At 45.7% G+C, this 18,985-nt stretch overlaps 1 protein-coding gene across 1 annotated transcript in view; it reads right to left on the bottom strand.

Moving 5' to 3' along the window:
- Positions 1-688: 688 nt before the first annotated feature.
- The window catches only part of PAFAH2 (platelet activating factor acetylhydrolase 2), a 37,299-nt gene continuing 19,002 nt past the window's right edge, over positions 689-18,985 (bottom strand). The window contains exons 4-10 of the mRNA XM_070949717.1: positions 15,317-15,385; positions 13,732-13,873; positions 12,813-12,926; positions 8,714-8,805; positions 7,952-8,122; positions 5,043-5,191; positions 689-3,054 (exon numbers count right to left, since the gene is read on the bottom strand). Coding sequence (XP_070805818.1) covers positions 2,960-3,054; positions 5,043-5,191; positions 7,952-8,122; positions 8,714-8,805; positions 12,813-12,926; positions 13,732-13,873; positions 15,317-15,385 — 832 coding nt within the window. The 3' untranslated portion in view covers positions 689-2,959. The remainder of the gene's footprint in view (positions 3,055-5,042; positions 5,192-7,951; positions 8,123-8,713; positions 8,806-12,812; positions 12,927-13,731; positions 13,874-15,316; positions 15,386-18,985) is intronic.

Genomic DNA, 18,985 nt, shown 5'->3' with positions numbered 1-18,985 from the left:
CAAAGCTAAATAGTTTACATGGAAGCAGAACAGGGAAAGAAGCAATATGGTCTCTGCAGAACAACAGTTGGCAGTTGAGTTCTATACAGTACAAGCTTAAATGTCTAAACAATGTACAAAGGAAATCCCTGCAAAATGCCCTTCAGTGGAGATTATCAGCAAAGCTTCATTAATTCAGATTGTTTTCTTCCAAAAATGGATCTATGCACACTGCTCCTATGGAATCCAGAAACTTTGCCAAATTGTATATTTAACTTTCTGGGGAAAGTGGCCCATGCAGAATCAGTTTTCCAGGATAAACACCCCTCCCAGCAAAGTCTTGCTTATTTTAATCACTTTTGCCATGGAAAATAATTCGCCAGATTCAAGCATTGTGTCAAGCCACAATGTAGTTTGGCACGGTGTGCATAGGCCCAGCTATCTGGTTTGCAAACTGCTTTATGGCTTAGCCTTGTGCAGTGAACACAGCTAATTACGGTCGACTCGAAATCTGTATTTAACTGAAGTCTGGGGAATGTTTGAGCCCAGAATGGTTGAACTGGTGGCCTCAAAAATAACCACTTGATCCAGTTTTGATTTATTCTGTCAGGACTGAATAGCCTGCACACTGTCTCGTCCCAGGCTGTGGGTGTAGAGTGTGGCTGGAACAGCTGGGATAGTTTTAGCCAAAGCCTTTGAATTAAAGAACAGTTTCATTTTTATTTATTTTACAAATGTGCACGGCTGCTCAACTCTACGAGGAGTCTGGAAGTGTACAGTAAAAACAATCATATAACACAAGCAAACCCTACTCCTCACCCCCAATGCCAGAAAGGAAAATAACCATTAAAATACCATCAAACACATGGAAGCTGCTACACGGCCTCTAACCCAAACCCTGGAGAAAGTCTCAGGTTTTCAGAGGCCTTTTGAACGTGGCTGAAGTAGGGGACAGAGAGAAGGTGTCCCACATTCAAGCACCGTGATGGAGAAGATATGTTGAAGACACTGCTTAATAGATGACCTGGAACATGGTCACTCTGCCCAATTATCCAGGCTGGATGCAAGCCACAGAAGTCTGATGGTCCTTTAGATAACCAGGCCCAACGCCACGAAGGATTTTAGTGATAACAACCAGCGCTTTGAACTGCATGTGAAGGAATTGTTTGTACCCTGTAGTGTAAGCTCGCCTGATCGCCTGAAGTACATCAGACCATGCTCTAGAGACAAGATGGTGAACCTATGGCACGTGTGCCAGAAGTGGCACACAGAGCCATCTCTCCGGGCATGTGAGTTATCGCCCATTGCTCTTCCAGGATCCGGCACGCCAGCCAGCTGATCTTCACATGCGTGGGAATGCTGGAAGCTGGAAGAGCAGCTGCCTTGTATGCATGCGTGTGCAAGGAAAATGATCTTCTTGTTTCTGACATGCACCTGCGCACCGGCCACCTGGTCTTTTGGTTTCTGGCACACATTTGCACACAAAGACCAGCTGGCTGCAAACCGGAAGATCATCTTTCCGGTGCGCACATGCGCACCAGGCAGCTGCTCTTCTGGTTTCTGGTGTGTGCATGCACACCGGCCAGCTGGACTTCTCGTGCACGAGTGTCAGAAACCAGAAGACCATGTGGGTAGTGTGCATGCGCGCACCAGAAACCGGAAGGTCATCTTCCCGGCACATGCAGGTGCACTAGGCAGCTGCTCTTCCGGTTTCTGGCACATGCTCCCGTTTCGGCACTCGGTGCCCAAAAGGTTCACCAACACTGTTCTAGAGCGGGTGTCAGCAACCCACGGCTCCAGAGCCGCATGCGGCTCTTTCATCTCCCTGATGTGGCTCCCTATCGGCTGAACCCACCACTGGCTGGCCCCACCCCTCACCCTCCCCTTCCAGTCACTCCTCACCTGGCCTGAGAGGAGAGAGAGAGAGAAAGAGACACACACACACAGAGATACTTGTTTCCCACAGAAAACACTGAGAGCCACAAAACCTGGGTAGGCGTGGCTGGGTATGTGTCATGTGACTGGGTGGGAGTGAGTGACATCGAGTTGACCACACCCAGCCAGGTTTTGTGGCTCCCGGTGTTTTCTTTTCTGTGGGAAATGGGTCCAAATGAAGATTTAACGGTTTGATGCTCAGACCTCCAAATGATTTAAGCTCTTGCATCGCGTATGTTCTTTACAGATTTTCTGCCACGATATTGTTGGGTGGGTATATATTCCTTCTTGCCTACTCTACCAAGTTAGTAAAGGAAGGATCTTTTCAATCCAGCTTCATAGCTGCAATTAATAGCTTTCCAGGGGTGAAATCCAGCAGGTTCTGGAGAACCGATAGCGGAAATTTTGAGTAGTTCGGAGAACCGGCAAATACCACCTCTGGCTGGCCCCCGAGTGGGGTGGGAATGGAGATTTTGCAGTATCCTTCTCCTGCCACGCCCACCAGGCCATGCCCACAGAACCGGTAGGGAAAAAATTTAGATTTCACCGCTGCTTTAAACCATGGTAGTTCTTCTTTTTCTGGTTCTTGGCACGCAAGTTGGAAAAAGATGCAAGCAGGATAGCAAGACAGCAGATTCTAGGCAGTGAAATTGTGGTTTTCCTGCTACAGTTTACTTTAAAGTGCAAGCAGATTTTCCCGAGGATTACACCTCCACCCACCCCAATTTATTTCCATTTCTTCAATCGCAATTAGATCCATCCTTTTCTTAAGCTCTTGCTGTAGTCCTGGTAGAAGGAGAGGCACATTTAAGGCAATAACTAACTCAAACTGTTTCTAGGCAGTAGATGATGCTTCCTAAACAGGTGAAGCCGTCATAGCAGGAGGTCTCAGCAACATGTCCATCATCATGAAGAGCAATTCGGCAGAATGTCCAACATCTGGAGAGCAATTTTAGATCAAGGATGCTTTCCATCCCCTCAAACAAAGGGGGGGAAGGGAATCCAGAAGGTGCCCCAAAACAATTTGGGCAGAGATATTTCTTGCCTAGAGGCTAGGCTTTGCCAAGGGACTATCCGGGACCACCGAGTCTCCTACGCCTTCCAGAAGATTATCCCACTGGTCAAAATCTTCTTTGAGCTCTAGATGGAGAAATCAAAGTGTTATTGCATCAAGGGCAGGGGTGCTATTCAGCAGGTTCTGACAGGTTCTGGAGAACCGGTAGTGAAAATTTCGAGTAGTTCGGAGAAACAGCAAATACCACCTCTGGCTGGCCCCAGAGTGGGGTGGGAATGGGGATTTTGCAGTATCCTTCCTGCAGGAGTGGGGAGGGAATGAGGATTTTGCAGTATCCTTCCCCTGATGTGGGGTGGGAATGGAGATTTTGCAGTATCCTTCCCCTGCCATGCCCACCAAGCCACGTCACGCCCACAGAACCGGTAGTAAAAAAAAAATTGAATTCTACCACTGATCAAGAGGCTATGGTGCTAAGTTCTAACGACTAACTGTTGTCACCCTCACCATTTTTGAGTCTTCCAGTGCATTATGCAATGAAATTCAATAGGGGATAGAACACCCTTTTTCATCAGTTGACCTATTTGGAAATTTAAAGGCATCTGGTGACACTTTCTAGAAATAGCATGGAAGGGTTTGCCCATTCATAAAAGAGTTACCGTGCCATGCAGAGTGAGCACACGCACTTAGGAGAAGGCAAACTGGTGAAATGGTGGTACCTTGCTCAATAGCAGTAACTGTGAGAAGGATCTGGGGAGTCCTAGTGGACAATCCCTTCAATATGAGCCAGCAGTGTGCTGCAGCTGCAAAAAAAGCCAACGCAGTCCTAGGCTTCATTAACAGAGGGATAGAATCAAGATCCCGTGAAGTGTTAGTACCACTTTATAATGCTTTGGTAAGGCCACACTTGGAATATTGCATTCGGTTTTGGTCATCACAATATAAAGACATGTTGAGATGCTAGAAAGAGTGCAGAGAAGAGGAACGAAGATGTTTAGGGGACTGGAGGCTAAACCATATGAAGAACGGTTGCAGGAATTGGGTATGTCTAATCTGATGAAAAGAAGGACTAGGGGAGACATGATAGCTGTCTTCCAATATCTCAGGGGCTGCTGCAAAGAAGAGGGGGTCAACCTATCCTCCAAAGCACCTGAAGGCAGGACAAGAAACAACAGATAGAAACTAATCAAAAAGAGAAGCAACCTAGAACTAAGGAGGAATTTCCTAACAGTTAGAATTAGTTAGAGCAGTTAGAATTAATCAGTGGAACGACTTGCCTCCAGAGATTGTGGGTACCCCAATATTGGAAGTTTTTAAGAAGAGATTGGATGGCTATTTATCTGAAATGATGTAGAGTTTCCTGCTTCTGCAGCAGGTTGGACTAGAACAGCAGTCAACAACTGGTAGTCCGTGGACCATTGGTGGTCCGTGAGAAAATTTTAGTAGTCCGCAGAAAAACTTTGCATTTTTTATATTGCACTAAATAAGCGATCCTCAAACTACGGCCCCTGGGTCGGATACGGCCCACCAAAGCAATTAATCCCGCTTGCTGACGGGATGGGGTCCTTCAGGCACTAAGCTTGTCTGCCTGTTTAGTAGCTCCAGCCCCTCCCTCCCTCCCTCCCTGGGAGTCAGGTGCTTCAGTGAGTGGTGCACGAAACTTCAGCTGGGCTCCTCGAAAGACAGAGTTTGCAGGGGGATGATCTAGTGTCCGGGCTGGCTACAAGACAAACGTTCATTCTTGGCCGTATTTGAGATTCCTAGCTGCAATGGACAGCAAAGCTAGGGTTGACCGGGATGCTTCTCTCTGCTAACAGGTGGCCAAATTAAGTGCCTGAAGGACCCCATCCCGTCACTAATTCATATTAGTGGTCCACGGGATTTAAAATTATGAATGTAGTGGTCCCTGAGGTCCAAAAGCTGGGTGACCTCTGGACTAGAAGACCTTCCAGGTACCTTCCAACTCTGTTATTCTGAAATTGGCTCTTCTCAGTCCCCATCCTGAATGCTGTCCATTAACCTAGTTTGATTTTGCCTTTTATCTGATGGGTGTCTTGTTCTTCATAGGATGATGTCTCTTTTAGAGGAAGAAACAACTTTCATGATATTGACTTACGGAGATGCTTTTGTAAGAAAGCGAGAGCAGCCTGGTTGGTGATATTCAGGCCTTTGTATGGATCAATAGTACCCCTTGTCTGGTAGACCCGATTGACAAGGTTCCCGGCTAGGAAGGTGAAATCAGTCTGACTCTGGTGGACGGTACCCCTAGGAGAAAAAATATATCAACATTAAAAGTGAATCACTGAGAAGAACAGGATCCAAAATACTTGCGGGACCGCCTACTACCACCAATAGCCTCCCACCGGCCGGTACGCTCCCATAGAGAGGGGCTCCTCCGGGTGCCGTCAGCCAAACAATGCCGACTGGTGGCCCCCAGGGGGAGAGCCTTCTCTGTGGGGGCACCTACTATCTGGAACGAGCTCCCCCCAGAGATACAGAGGATCCCGGATCTGCGCACCTTCCACCGCGCCTTAAAGACCTTACTATTTCACCAGGCCGGCCTGGCCTAAATTTCCCCCCCTTTTATAAAAGATTTTTAAAATTTTAAATATCTTTTAGTATTTATATATTCAATTTTAAATTGGTTTTAAAAGTTTGGGGTTTTAAATTTGTCGGGGCCAAAATTATTTAATTTGATTTTATTCTATTTTTAAATTTTGTATTGTATGTATTTTTATTGTTTGGCTGTGCACCGCCCTGAGTCCTTCGGGAGTAGGGCGGTATAGAAATCTAATAAAATGAAAATGAAAATGAAATGAAAATAGATCCCCAGGTCCAAAGATGGGACATCTCCCAGATTTAGCAATTAAAAAAAGGTCATTTCAACATCTGCTGGGAAAGTCTATGCAATGAAAGAACACCCAGCTGGCAATTTGGAGTTTCAGAAGACACTGTGAAATCCAGTGGCTGGAAAGAGGTCTTAACCGTCTGAAATTTCCAATTTTTCTTTAATTTCGGCATGAAACTCCCATGTTTGAAGGCAGCCTAGCTTCCAAGCATTTGCCTTGGAGAGCAATGGAGGGATACTGCCTTATGAACTTTTTTATTTCATCAAGCTGGCCTGGCCTAAATCTTCTCCCCCTTTAAATATAAATTTTAAATACAAATTTTAATCTGTTTAAATTATGGGGTATTTTAAATTCAGCCAAATTATTTAATTCGTTTTTAATCTATTTTAAATTTTTGTATTTCTGTGTTTTATCTTCTGGCTGTGCACCGCCCTGAGTCCTTTGGGAGAAGGGCGGTATAGAAATTTAATAAAATAAAATAAATAAAATAAATAAGTATGTCCATTTCTGGTGCTTTGTGAAACAAAGGAAAACACCGCAGCACTAAGATATCCCAGTGGTGAAATCCAAATTCTTTTAGTACCGGTTACAATCTCTACTTAATTTTCCTCGGGCTCTATGTGACAACACTTTCCTGGAAAGGAGGGGTGACCTAATCTTAGCTTCATGACGCTGTAATTCTGAAATCAAAGAACAATAGGCAGGGCAAATTATTAAATTACTGAAATTAAATGTGTTGAACTTCGTAACTGATCGGTCCCAGCTCCTGTGTTCCTCAATTATTGATTGATTTGATTTGATTCTTATTCTGCCTTTATTACTGTAAAAGTAACTCCAGGCAGCAAACATTCATAATACCCCTTCCTCTTACGAAACTGCAAGAACAATTTCTTGAAAATAATGGCCACTGCTATCAAGAAATGAAATTTTAGGATGTGCATCAGTGGTGAAATCCAATTTTTTTTTTACTACCGGTTCTGTGGGCGTGGCTTGGTGGGCTTGGCTTGGTGGGTGTGGCAGGGGAAGGATACTGCAAAATCTCCATTCCTACCCCACTCTAGGAAAAGGATACTGCAAAATCCCCATTCCCTCCCCACTCCTGGGGGAAGGTTATTGCAAAATCTCCATTCCCTCCCCACTCTTGGGCCAGCCAGAGGTGGTATTTGCTGATTCTCCAAACTGCTCAAAATTTCCGCTACCAGTTCTCCAGAACCCGTCAGAACCTACTGAATTTCACCCCTGAGACACTCCCTTCGCCATGTTAGCAGTAGAGTTCTTTGGGAAAGACAGAGAGATGAGACAAAACACTGGATCTGTTTTAGCAGAGCTTAAAGGGGGGGGAAGAGAGAAAGCGATGTGTTTTTGTCATCTTCAGACAACCATCCATTGTCTGCAGATAAAGCAACTCTATATAGGGGATTTTTTTGGACAAGGGATTCTGATTATTTAGCAAGACGACAGAGATTTTTCCTCCCCTTCTTCTTCTTCTTCTTCTTCTTCTTCTTCTTCTTCTTCTTCTTCTTCAAAAATCAGCCAAAAAAGCTTTGCCAGTGCTATTTTAAGAAGCAGACCTGATGCTGCCTTTGCATTCCTGCCTGAATGAGCGTCAAAACCATTCTATGAGTGTTTCATCCTTCAGCACCAGCACGGAAAACAGGGGTGGGGGGGGGAAACCAGACACACAGACACATCCATCTGGTAGCATCTTCCTTTCAAAGGCTCTCAGTTTTAAGGGGCCAGTTTGCATTCATTTCACCTCTCGAGTCAAAACGATTCTCCGGTTATGGACTGTGCCAAATCCCAAATTAATTTTATACGACTTACCAAAAAAAGAGGCTATCTTAACAAGGATGCAACTCTGTTGGCTTTGCTAATCCATGCTGTCCTTTGTTGCTTACCATCTTTTTCTTACTGATTCTCCCCTTTTCTTCCCCTAAATGGTCCCTCCCTCTTCTCATTTCAGATACCACCTTATTTTTAACATCTCCCTTCCATCCCCCCCCCTCATTCCTTGTGTCACATCTTCTTAGACTGCAAGCCTGCAGGGAGAGGCTGTGTGTGTGTGTGTGTGTGTGTGTGTGTGTGTGTCTAATCTGTGAATGACACCTCCTCTGATTGTGTATTCTCTACTACTACGCAAAGGCGTTGATCACAGTTGGAGACCGGGCAGACTCACAGGATTGTAATGATCTTGCTCTCACTGCTGGTGGTGCTGATTTTTTTCATCTTGGCCACGCTCTCTGCCGTCTGGAATGATTCTGTGTTGATAAACAGCACCGGCTTGGTCACTTTTGGGTAAGCAGAATTTTCCAAAGGAAACATCCATGCATCAAGGGCAACAGCGCATCTACAGGAGGGAAATAAGCACAGGGCACCTAGTGAAGCAAGAGACCAAAAACCTTGGCTTCCCACATAGCAATAGCACTTAGACTTATATACCACTTCACGGTGCTTTACAGCCCTCTCTAAGCAATGTGCAAAGTCAGCATATTGCCCCCAACAATCTTGAGTCCTCATTTTATTGACCTCGGAAGGATGGAAGGCTGAATCAACCTTGAGCCGGTCAGGATCGAACTGCTGGCAGTGGGCAGTTAGCCTGCAATACTGCATTCTAACCACTGTGCCACCAGGGCTCCTGATAGCAATAGCACTTAGACTTATATACCACTTCACGGTGCTTTACAGCCCTCTCTAAGCAGTTTACAAAGTCAGCATATTGCCCCCAACAATCTTGAGTCCTCATTTTATCAACCTCGGAAGGATGGAAGGCTGAGTCAACCTTGAACCGGTCAGAATCGAACTGCTGGCAGTGAGCAGTGAGTTAACCTGCAGTACTGCATTCCAACCATCACGGCTCCTATGTTTGTTGTTTGTTCTTAATAAGCTCTTTGAGGTTGCAATTTTCTTTAACATAGAAGATGTTCTGGAAGATACTCACTTAAATTGGGCTTCTTTGACCAGAGCTAGCACAGCTGTCGCGCCTCCAAAAGAATGACCCATGACAACAGCTTTGGTCAGATCCACATTGTCCTGCAAGGGATGGGGTGAGACAGTTAAGGAAACCAGCTCATTAATGTCATGGACCAAGAATCTCCAAAGTGGGCAACATTGGAAGGCTCCAGGGATGGTGATGAAATCTGCCATTCTGCTACTGGGAACTACAGGTCCCAGGAAACCCAGCCAGCTGTCCATTACAGGTAGTCCTCAACTTACAACAGGTTGCTTAGCAACTGTTTGAAGCTACCATCTGCCTGAAAAGGGGGACTTAAGGCCCAGATCTGATGTTCCAAAAGTTGACAACCCCAGTCATGTGACTGTATTCAGTGCTCAGCAACAGAAATGCATTATGGTATTTGCAGTATGTGATTCACAGTTATGTGATTCTTCCGTTTTCTCAAAAACCTGAACTTACTTCCTGTTTTCTGCAAAGAGCATGCCCATAGTGAATCATTGGCTCACTTAACAACTGCTGTGTTTGCTTAATGAGTGCCGCAAAGTCTTACCCAAAAAAATTGCATTTGACCAACATTAAAAAACACTATTTTATGACCGTTACAACTTAAGACTGTAATGAGCAGGCTCTATTATGATTGTAACGAGGACTACCTATAGTGAGGAATGTTGAGAACTGTAGTTAGGGAAAACCTCAGACTGACCATCCATTTACAAGAACAAGGGGAGATCTAGGATTCTATCAAAAATAGGATATCTCATTTTTATGGAAGAGAGAGAACTATTATATCCCCAACCCATTTCAATGTTCCCACAGGAAAAATCAGAGAATTATACTACAACAATTCTGGAAGGCATCAGATCTGTGAAGGCTGAAGCACATCTTCCAGCTGCCAGCAGGGGTGAAATCCAGCAGGTTCTGACAGGTTCTGGAGAACCGGTAGCGGAAATTTTGAGCACTCTGGGCTGGCCCCAGAGTGGGGTGGGAATGGAGATTTTGCAATATCCTTCCCCCAGGAGTGGAGAGGGAATTTGCAGTATCCTTCCCCTAGAGTGGGGTGGGAATGAAGATTTTGCAGTATTCTTCCCTTGCCACGCCCACCAAGCCACACCACGCCCACCAAGCCACGCCCACAGAACCGGTAGTAAAAAAATTTGGATTTCACCACTGGCTGTCAGTATTGTACTAATAATTCCTGGTGGTTTACAGAATGCACATTTACATGCACACAAATACAAGTATTTGGGGTTTTATAAATTGGGCCTATTATTTAATAATTTCAATTATTTTTAAATTTTGTCTGTCTTTGTGTTTTTAATTAGGCTGTACACCGCCCTGAGTCCTTCGGGAGAAGGGCGGTATAGAAATAAAATAAATAAATAAATAAATAATAAATAAGTATATACATTCCAAGCCAAAGTTCAAAACTCTGTCTCTAAATTCCCTTTAATCTTCACCCTTTCTCTTAGAAATTACAGTTACCGAGGCATTGACAAAATCCCCATCAGTCAATTGCAAAAGGCAGCTTTACTTGGAACAGCTTACATTTTGAGATTATACCTTTAACACCATCAAACAACAACACTTGCCCATCCCAGGTCATTGGGAAGGATTCAACAAGTGGGTAAATTTGCCAAACCTAAACATCTGGCTGACTGTGCGACCAGCAATAATAATGTGAGAAGTCCTTGATGCTATCTGAGCTTGGTTTGCTTGCAGATGTTTCATAACTAGGTAACACCATCACTTACCTAGTTGGATAAGGAAACATCTGCAAGCAAGCCACCAAACTCAGTTCAACCCTGAGCTATAGATATTCTCTTCTATCATCATCATCTCATTTCTCTGCTGGTTCTGTTCTCATATATATTTTCCATATGCACAGATGGGTTCACCTTCGATGAGAAGAACAGGTCCTGGCGCCCCCTGGTGGCTGATTGAAATCACAGGGATTCCTTTGGGATTGAGAGACAGGAGCAGTTGCAACCTCTGGTTTAGATTTATAAACTGGGGGATTGCCGGGGAAGAGGGAGGTAAGCCAGGGGTGAAATGCTACTGGTTTGGGCTGGTTCACCTGAACCGGTAGTAAAAAAATGCTTAAAAAAGTAAAAAAAAGGTTCTGACGATCAGCTGTGACAATCAGCTGATCGTCACGATCATCGGAACCTTTTTAAAAACTTTTTTAAGTTAAAAAATGCTTTAAAAAGTAAAAAAAAAAAAAGTTGGCCACGCCCACCCAGTCACATGACCCACCCCCCACCAAGCCACCCCCATTAACCGGTAGGGAAAATTTTTGAATTTCCCCACTGAGGTAAGCCCATAAAAAGATGCCAGCTCCTTCTTTGCCAAAAAGCAAAAGGCAAGTCGGCTTTAAAACAAAAGCGAAGTATCTCAAATATTCAGGAAAATACATTTCAGATACAAGACAGAAAAAAGCACTGATACAATAAAATGCAAAAGCCATTCTTTTGAAGATAACAAAGTCTACATTTTGGACAGAGAGGATAATTGGTTTGAAAGAGAGGTCATCTACGTCAAAACTGAATGGCCCTCTCTCAACAGAGGGGGAGGGATACGACATCACCTATCCCCCATCTATAACACATTCCTTTCAACAGTTCCAAGAAGGCTCCACACCCATTTACACCACTCAGGTGACCCTGAGGACATAGACAATCCCTCCCCAATTGCCTCAACAACTCTCTAAAACAGAGGTCTTCGAACTTGGCAGCTTTAAGACTTGTGGACTTCAACTCCCAGAATTCTCCAGCCAGCTATGCTGGCTGGAGAGTTCTGGGAGTTGAAGTCCACAAGTCTTAAAGCTGCCAAGTTTGGGGACCCCTGCTCTAAAAGAATGAAAAGGACCAAGTGTCTGCAAGGAGTATCAATCCTTCCATTCCCCACCATCCTGTCAGAGCTAAAGAAGCTTCTTGGATGAGAAGCAAAACATATGCAAAGAAAAACCAGAAAGTCCAGTTGCCTCTCGAAAAAACACCTTTGGGGCAGCCATGACCTGGATGACTGAGAATCTCTACAGACCTTTAGCTATGCAATTTGAGATGAACACCCTTTGAATGGTGTGAGAGTAGGAATGGATTTCCAGAGGAAAAAAACACTGCAGATTACAGGAACCATTTGCACTACTCAGGTGACCCTGAGGACACAGATAAATCACCCAGGGTTTCAATGACCCTCTAAAAAGATGCAAACGACCAGCTCCGTCTACAAGGAATATCAATCCAACCATTCCCCACCATCCTTGTCAGAGCTGAAGAAGCTTCTTGGATGAGAAGCAAAACATCTTCAAAGAAAAACAAGAAAATCCAGTTGCCTCCTGAAAAAGCACTTTTGGGACAACCATGACCTGGATGACTGAAAATCTCCACAGACATCCATACAATAGTGTTTAACCTTGATAGATGGGTTTCCAAAATTCCTTTCCCCTTAGGAAGACCTCTGCTGTGTTGGTAGGGGGATGGATGGGAAGTCCAGTGGGCCCATCTGACAAAAATAGCATCGCACCCTGGTGACCCAAGTCCCACATCTTTCCTAAATAACCCATCTAAATATTATTATTATTATTTATTGAATTTATATCCCGCCCTTCTCCCCGAAGGGACTCAGGGCGGTGAACAGCCGAAAATTAAAATAACATACAATATAAAAGTTAAGATAACTAAAAATAAATTAAATTAATCGGCCTCCCAATTTAAAACCCCAAGCTATACAATTAAAAAACTAACCCATAAAACCTATTCAGGCCAGGCCGGCTTGCTGAAATAAAAACGTCTTCAGGGCCTTACGGAAAGTGCGGAGATCCGGGATCGGCCGTATTCCGGGAGGTAGCTCGTTCCAGAGGGCGGGTGCTCCCACAGAGAAGGCTCTCCCCCTGGGGGCCACCAGACGACATTGCTTGACCGACGGCACCTCTGTGAGAGCGTATTGGCCGGTGGGAGGTTATCGGTAGCAGAAGGCGGTCTCGTAAATACCCTGGCTCTAAGCCATGGAGCGCTTTAAAGGTGAGAACCAAATATTGTGCATGTGTTCTAAAGGGGCGGAGCCTGTGGAGGCTCAGCATGTTTACCTTCAGTGTAGAGAGGTCAAAATCTGAGCTCAGAAGGTTTCTAACAGCTTTGCCACTGTTGATGCTTTGGATCAGCCTGAATCCGCATTTGCACTCGTTTGCTCTTTGATGGAGCTGCAGTGAAAAAAGTTTTAGAATTACCCTTTGGCTCCTCAACTCTCTCTCTCTCACACACACAGGGTTAAGCCCAACATTACAGCAGGATGCAGAGAGAGTGTCAGGGTTCCAAGTAATACACCCGTAGCAAGCAAAACCCCGAGGCAGGTAGATTCCTCAAAGAATAGCATTATTGGATATATCATATTGGGAGATCTGGTGAAAGCCGACTCTGAAAGTTCCCGCGGTTTTCACCTAATTAAAAGTTTTTCACTTTCTCTAAACCACTGTTTCCCAATTTTTTTTTTTTTGGCCATGCCCTACCTAAGCATCTCTAAAATCCTAATGCCCTCCCCCCCGTGACATATAAGTCTTACTATTCAAAAAGTGAACTCCTACTCATGTGGAGGAAGCCTAAAAGGCCATTAACTTGGTTTCAACAAGGTTCCAATTGCCCCCATTAAAAATCAAATTGCCCCACTTTGGGGTGTGGGCCCCACATTGGGAACCACTGCTCTAAACAATCAGTCACATGGTCCAATCACGGCTCTGTCTGGTTGCCTGGGGACACCACTCCTCCTTCCTCTGACCAGGTTTGAGAATGTCCTTGGTTCCCAAGTATTTTATTTTGGCTACAAAGTCCCAACTATCTCAAATCCCCCCCCCCCTCCCGGTCTCTCAGCTCCAGTGTGTCAACACTGAAGCTCCAAGATGCCTTCGGTCAGATCAGCTTCAGGGTTGACAAAGAGATCTGATGAATTGATGGAAGTTTGTGATATTCAAGACCGCGTTAAGGAACTTTACTGTCCGAGATAGTCAATACCTGCGGGTTCCGGAACGGAAACTCCTTCTGATCTCTGGGTACCCTGCGGTAAGTGAGCCATTCTTCATGCATCTGAGCTTCTTGTAGATCTGGTGCTTCGGGATCCAGTTTACAAAAGTAAGTAGCAGAAGCTGAGCGGTCTCTGAAAAGAGCAGGTACCGTGAGCATCAGCATAGAGCAACAACAGATGGGAAAGCAAAGAAGAAAAGGAATCTCCTACAGTTCCTCTACTGTAGGGGTATCAAACTCCAGGCCCCGGGGTTGGATCCAGCCCGCAGGGTGCTTAGATCTGGCCGATGGGGACACCCTGGAAACAATGAAGGACTGTCCCGTGGCGCCTCTGCCAGTGAAAACAGAGTTCGGGAGAGCTGCGCGCAGCCCTCGTGAGCTCCGTTTTCGCTGGCAGAGGGTTGCAGGAGGCCGTTGCAGCTCGGAAGCCCGTTTTCGTTGGCAGAGCACTCGGGCCACCAGAGGTGCCCCAACATGAGTGATGTCAAGCTGGCCACGCCCCCCCTGCCCTCCCCAAGGTCAAACACAACCCTGATGCGGCCCTCAATGAAAACAAGTTTGGCACCCCTACTCTACTGTTTCTAAGCTCCCGCCTGAAGTCAAGTTTTTCAGCATGTCGTTACAATCTCTATTTAATTTTCCTTGGGCTCTATGTGACAACACTTTCCTGGAAAGGAGGGATGATCTAATCTTAGTTTCATGACGCTGTAATTCTGAAATCAAAGAACAATTCAAAAAAGGGCTTCTGGAACTTGCATCCAGGCCTAGTACCCGTAGGCAAATCATTAAATTACTGAAATTAAATGTGTTGAACTTCGTAACTGATCGGTCCCAGCTCCTGTCTTCCTCAATTATTGATTGATTTGATTTGATTTTTATTCTGCCTTTATTACTGTAAAAGTAACTCCAGGCAACGAACATCTATAATACCCCTTCCTCTCACAAAACTGCAAGAATGATTTCTTGAAAATAATGGCCACTGCTATCAAGAAATGAAATTTTAGGATGTGCATCAGTGGTGAAATCCAATTTTTTTCACTACCGGTTCTGTGGGCTTGTCTTGGTGGGCGTGGTATGGCTTGGTGGGCGTGGCAGGGGAAGGATACTGCAAAATCCCCATTCCCACCCCATTCCAGGGGAAGGGTACTGCAAAATCCCCATTCCCACCCCACTCTGGGGCCAGCCAGAGGTGGTATTTGCTCCGAACTGCTCAAAATTTCCGCTACCGGTTCTCCAGAACCTGCTGGATTTCACCCCTGATGTGCATAGATGCATCAAAGGCAGGGGTGAAATTCAGCCGGTTCCTACAGGATCACGCGATACGGTAGAGCTGACTGCGTGAAGCCCCGCCCACTGGTGCAGACGTCATGTCCCTTTTTTACGATGATTTTCAGCCTCTGCGCACGCGTAGGTTTTACGCATGCGTGGATAGCAGTGCAACGCGCGCACACTTGCAAACCCATAGGGGACATAAGTAAATTTCACCCCTGATCAAAGGCAAATATTTTTTTAAAAAAACACCATAAATTCACGAATCTAATCTTAAAATGCCTTCTCTGAAGGGATTCAGTCTCACCTGTGCTCAAGAGCCATCACCAAAAAACCCCGAGAAGCCATCTCAATGCAGATGGCTGAGTATATGGTTCTGAAAATTGAAGGAGAAAGCAGATTATTAAAACTGAGGAACGCAGCTTCTTTCAAATGATTTGGTCCTGAAATGAACACATTAGCAAAGATGAAGAAAAAAAATAAGGCGGTAGCAGTAGCTACAAAAATCAAGATGGTGATTGTGAAGTACACAATTGAAGGACCAGATGGATTTTAAGAGGATTATTGTTCAGCCAGTTCCAGGGTTTCAGATGTTTCTTGCAGATGTTTCCTTAATTAGGTATCCTCCAGCCCAGGGGTGGGTTCTAAAATTTTTTACTACTAAGCGTGGCTTATTTTGTGGGCGTGGCTTGATGGTCATGTGACAATTCTTTAGGATTTAGCAGAGGTACTGGTCTACCAGGCTTTTAACTGCTTGCAGAGCTGTACCAGTCTACCCATTTATTTTTCGAGTGCTCTGGTCTACCACCACACTGCCTTTTACCACTGATCAGCTGTAGGGCGGCCCTTTGAATCCCAGCTGCAAGAGTTTAAACAGTTTTTTTTCTTCTAGCTTATCAGCTGGGACTCAGGAGGCAGGGATGGGGCCAAATAAAAGGTAAGAATAATGCGGGGGTGGGGTGGGGGGTGCAGAACCACTTCGGTGACATCATATCGTCACCGCTACCAGCTCGGCAGAACCGGGCCGAATCGGGAGGAACCCACCACTGCTCCAGCCCTGTCTTTTTCAAACTTGGCCACTTTTAAGATATATAAACTTCAACTCCCAGAATTCCTTGAAGTCCGCACATCTTAAAGTGGCCAAGATTGAAAAACACTACTCTAGCTCTAAGCAAAATGAAACTACAAGTAATCCTCAATTTATGACCGCAATTGGGGTCGGAACTTCTGTCATTAAGTCGGGATTCAGGCCCGGGTACAGCACAGAGACAGCATTGGTCGCATTGGTTGATGATCTCTGGAGGGCTCGAGACAGGGGTTGCTCCTCAATCCTTGTCCTATTAGACCTCTCAGCGGCTTTTGATACCATCGATCATGATATCATGCTGCACCGGTTGGAAGGGTTGGGGGTGGGGGGCACTGTTCTACAGTGGTTCTCCTCCTTTCTCTCTGACCGGTCGCAGTCTGTGTTGACAGGGGGGCAGAGGTCGACCCCGAGGCCCCTTATATGTGGGGTGCCACAAGGATCGGTCCTCTCGCCCCTTCTATTCAACATTTATGTGAAGCCGCTGGGTGAGATCATCCGTGGTTTTGGGGTGAAGTACCATCAGTACGCTGATGACACCCAGCTGTACATCTCCACCCCAGACCACCCCAATGATGTCCTCGAGGTGATGTCCCGGTGCCTGGAGGCCGTACGGATCTGGATGGGGAGGAACAAACTCAGACTCAACCCATCCAAGACCGAGTGGCTGTGGTTTCCGTCGTCCCGATATAGTCAGTTGGCGCCATCTCTGACTATTGGGGGCGAGTCGCTGGCCCCCACAGATGGGGTTCGCAACTTGGGCATCCTCCTGGACTCACGGCTGTCTTTTGAAGAGCATATGACGGCCGTAGCCAGGAGGACTTTTTATCAGGTTCGCCTGATTCGCCAGTTGCATCCCTTTCTGGATCGGGACTCGTTACGCACGGTCACTCACGCCCTTGTCACCTCACGCCTGGATTATTGTAATGCTCTCTACATGGGGCTCCCCTTGAGAAGCACCCGAAGGCTCCAACTGGTCCAGAATGCGGCCGCGCGGGTGGTAATGGGAGCAATGTGGCGCTCTCATGTAACCCCCCTCCTGCGCGAGCTGCACTGGCTCCCAGTGGTCTTCCGGGTGCGCTTCAAGGTTTTGGTTACTATCTTTAGAGCGCTCCATGGCTCAGGACCAGGGTACTTACGAGACCGCCTCCTGCCACCAATAGCCTCTCACCGACCAGTTCGCTCCCATAGAGAGGGACTCCTCAGGGTGCCGTCGGCCAAACAATGTCGACTGACGGCCCCCAGGGGGAGAGCCTTTTCTGTGGGGGCACCTACCATCTGGAACGGGCTTCCCCCGGAGTTACGAAACATCCAAGACTTACGCATTTTCCGCCGAGCCCTGAAAACATTTCTATTCCAACAAGCTGGTCTGGCCTAACTCTCCCTTTTTAATTGGCTTTTAAACTGTCTTTTAAATTGGGTTTTAAACCTCTTTAGATAAATTTGGATGTTTTTTAATCTTTGAGCCTAAATTACTTAATCTGTTTCTTAATAGTTTTTAACTTCTATATGTATTTGTATTTATTATGGCTGTTCACCGCCCTGAGTCCTTCGGGAGTAGGGCGGTATACAAATACGAAAAATAAATAAATAAAAAATAAATAAAGTGATGCAGTCATGACACACGCTCAATTTTATGGTGGTTTTGTCATGGTCATTAAAGGAAGAGAGAGATACAGAGAGAGGGGGGGAGGGAGAGAGGGAGAGAGAGAAAGAGATGTCAAAAGAGTTTTGTGGTTCCCAGTGTTTTTTAACGAACAGTTCTCTGCCCTAATGACTGGCTGGGTAGGCGTGGCTGGGGGGGTGTCATGTGGCTGGTGGAAGTGAGTGACATTGAGTTGGCCACGCCCACCCAGGTTCTGTGGCTCCCAGGGTTTTCTTTTCTGTGGGAAACGGGTCCAAATGGCTCTTTGAATGTTTAAGGTTGCAGACCCCTGGCTTAGAAGATGCTATTGCTATCAGAAGCATTTCAGGCAGGACGGCTGGAGAAGATCTCTTAGGAAGAGCCCCAAGATGTGGCTGGTTGGTTAGCCTGAGGTTTCCCTGTTTAACCTCTGGCATTTACCACTTCCCCTTAAAACATTCTGCATTTTGAGTCAGTGGCCCCTGAACTTGCTCAAACCTTGGCAATGCCTAGGCCCCTCCCTCCCTCTCTCTCCCCACGGCCCCTTTTGACTTTCTCAGCTCCCACATGGATAATTGTTTAACTTGCCTGCCCTCCTTCAAAAAATAATCTTTCGGCATCTGCATGTCTCACCCTTTCCACCCTTTCTTCAACCCACAACATTCAGGCGTTGCTGGTATTTCTCTCCACCCCGCTTAGAGCAGTAGATATGGACCATTTTATTTCTTTTGGAGGCCACCTGCACCCCAAAAGACCGAGCAGCTTACAATACACACAAAGACATAATGTCAGGTATGCTTCCTTCAATATCCAGGAAAGAAAACCCCAAACTCACCACACAATGGTGTAGGGTCTCCTGCTTGAGTGGGTTGGGTCCGTGGTGGTTGAACTAGATGAGCTATAAAGTCCCTTCCAACTTTTTTTTTTTTTTTTGCTTTAATTTATATGCCGCCCTTCTCCGGAGACTCAGGGCGGCTTACAATGCGTTAAGCAATAGCCTTCATCCTTTTGTATATTTATACAAAGTCAGCTTATTGCCCCCACAAACTGGGTCCTCAATTTACCTACCTTTGAAAGGATGGAAGGCTGAGTCAACCTTGAGCCTTGGCGAGATTCGAACCTGCACTAATTGCAGGCAGCTGGTCTTAATAACAGTGCATTAGTCCACTGTGCTACCAAGGCTCTATTAATCTGTTAATCTGTTAAACAATAATCAAAACATGTCCATACAGAAAAATAAGCCTGTATTATATACCTCAAGCCAATAA

This window comes from Pituophis catenifer, unplaced genomic scaffold (assembly GCF_029215685.1).
Source record: "Pituophis catenifer annectens isolate HBS135680 unplaced genomic scaffold, rPitCat1.0.hap2 SCAF_9, whole genome shotgun sequence".
NCBI lineage: Eukaryota > Metazoa > Chordata > Lepidosauria > Squamata > Colubridae > Pituophis > Pituophis catenifer.
This window is presented reverse-complemented; position numbering and strand designations above follow the sequence as displayed.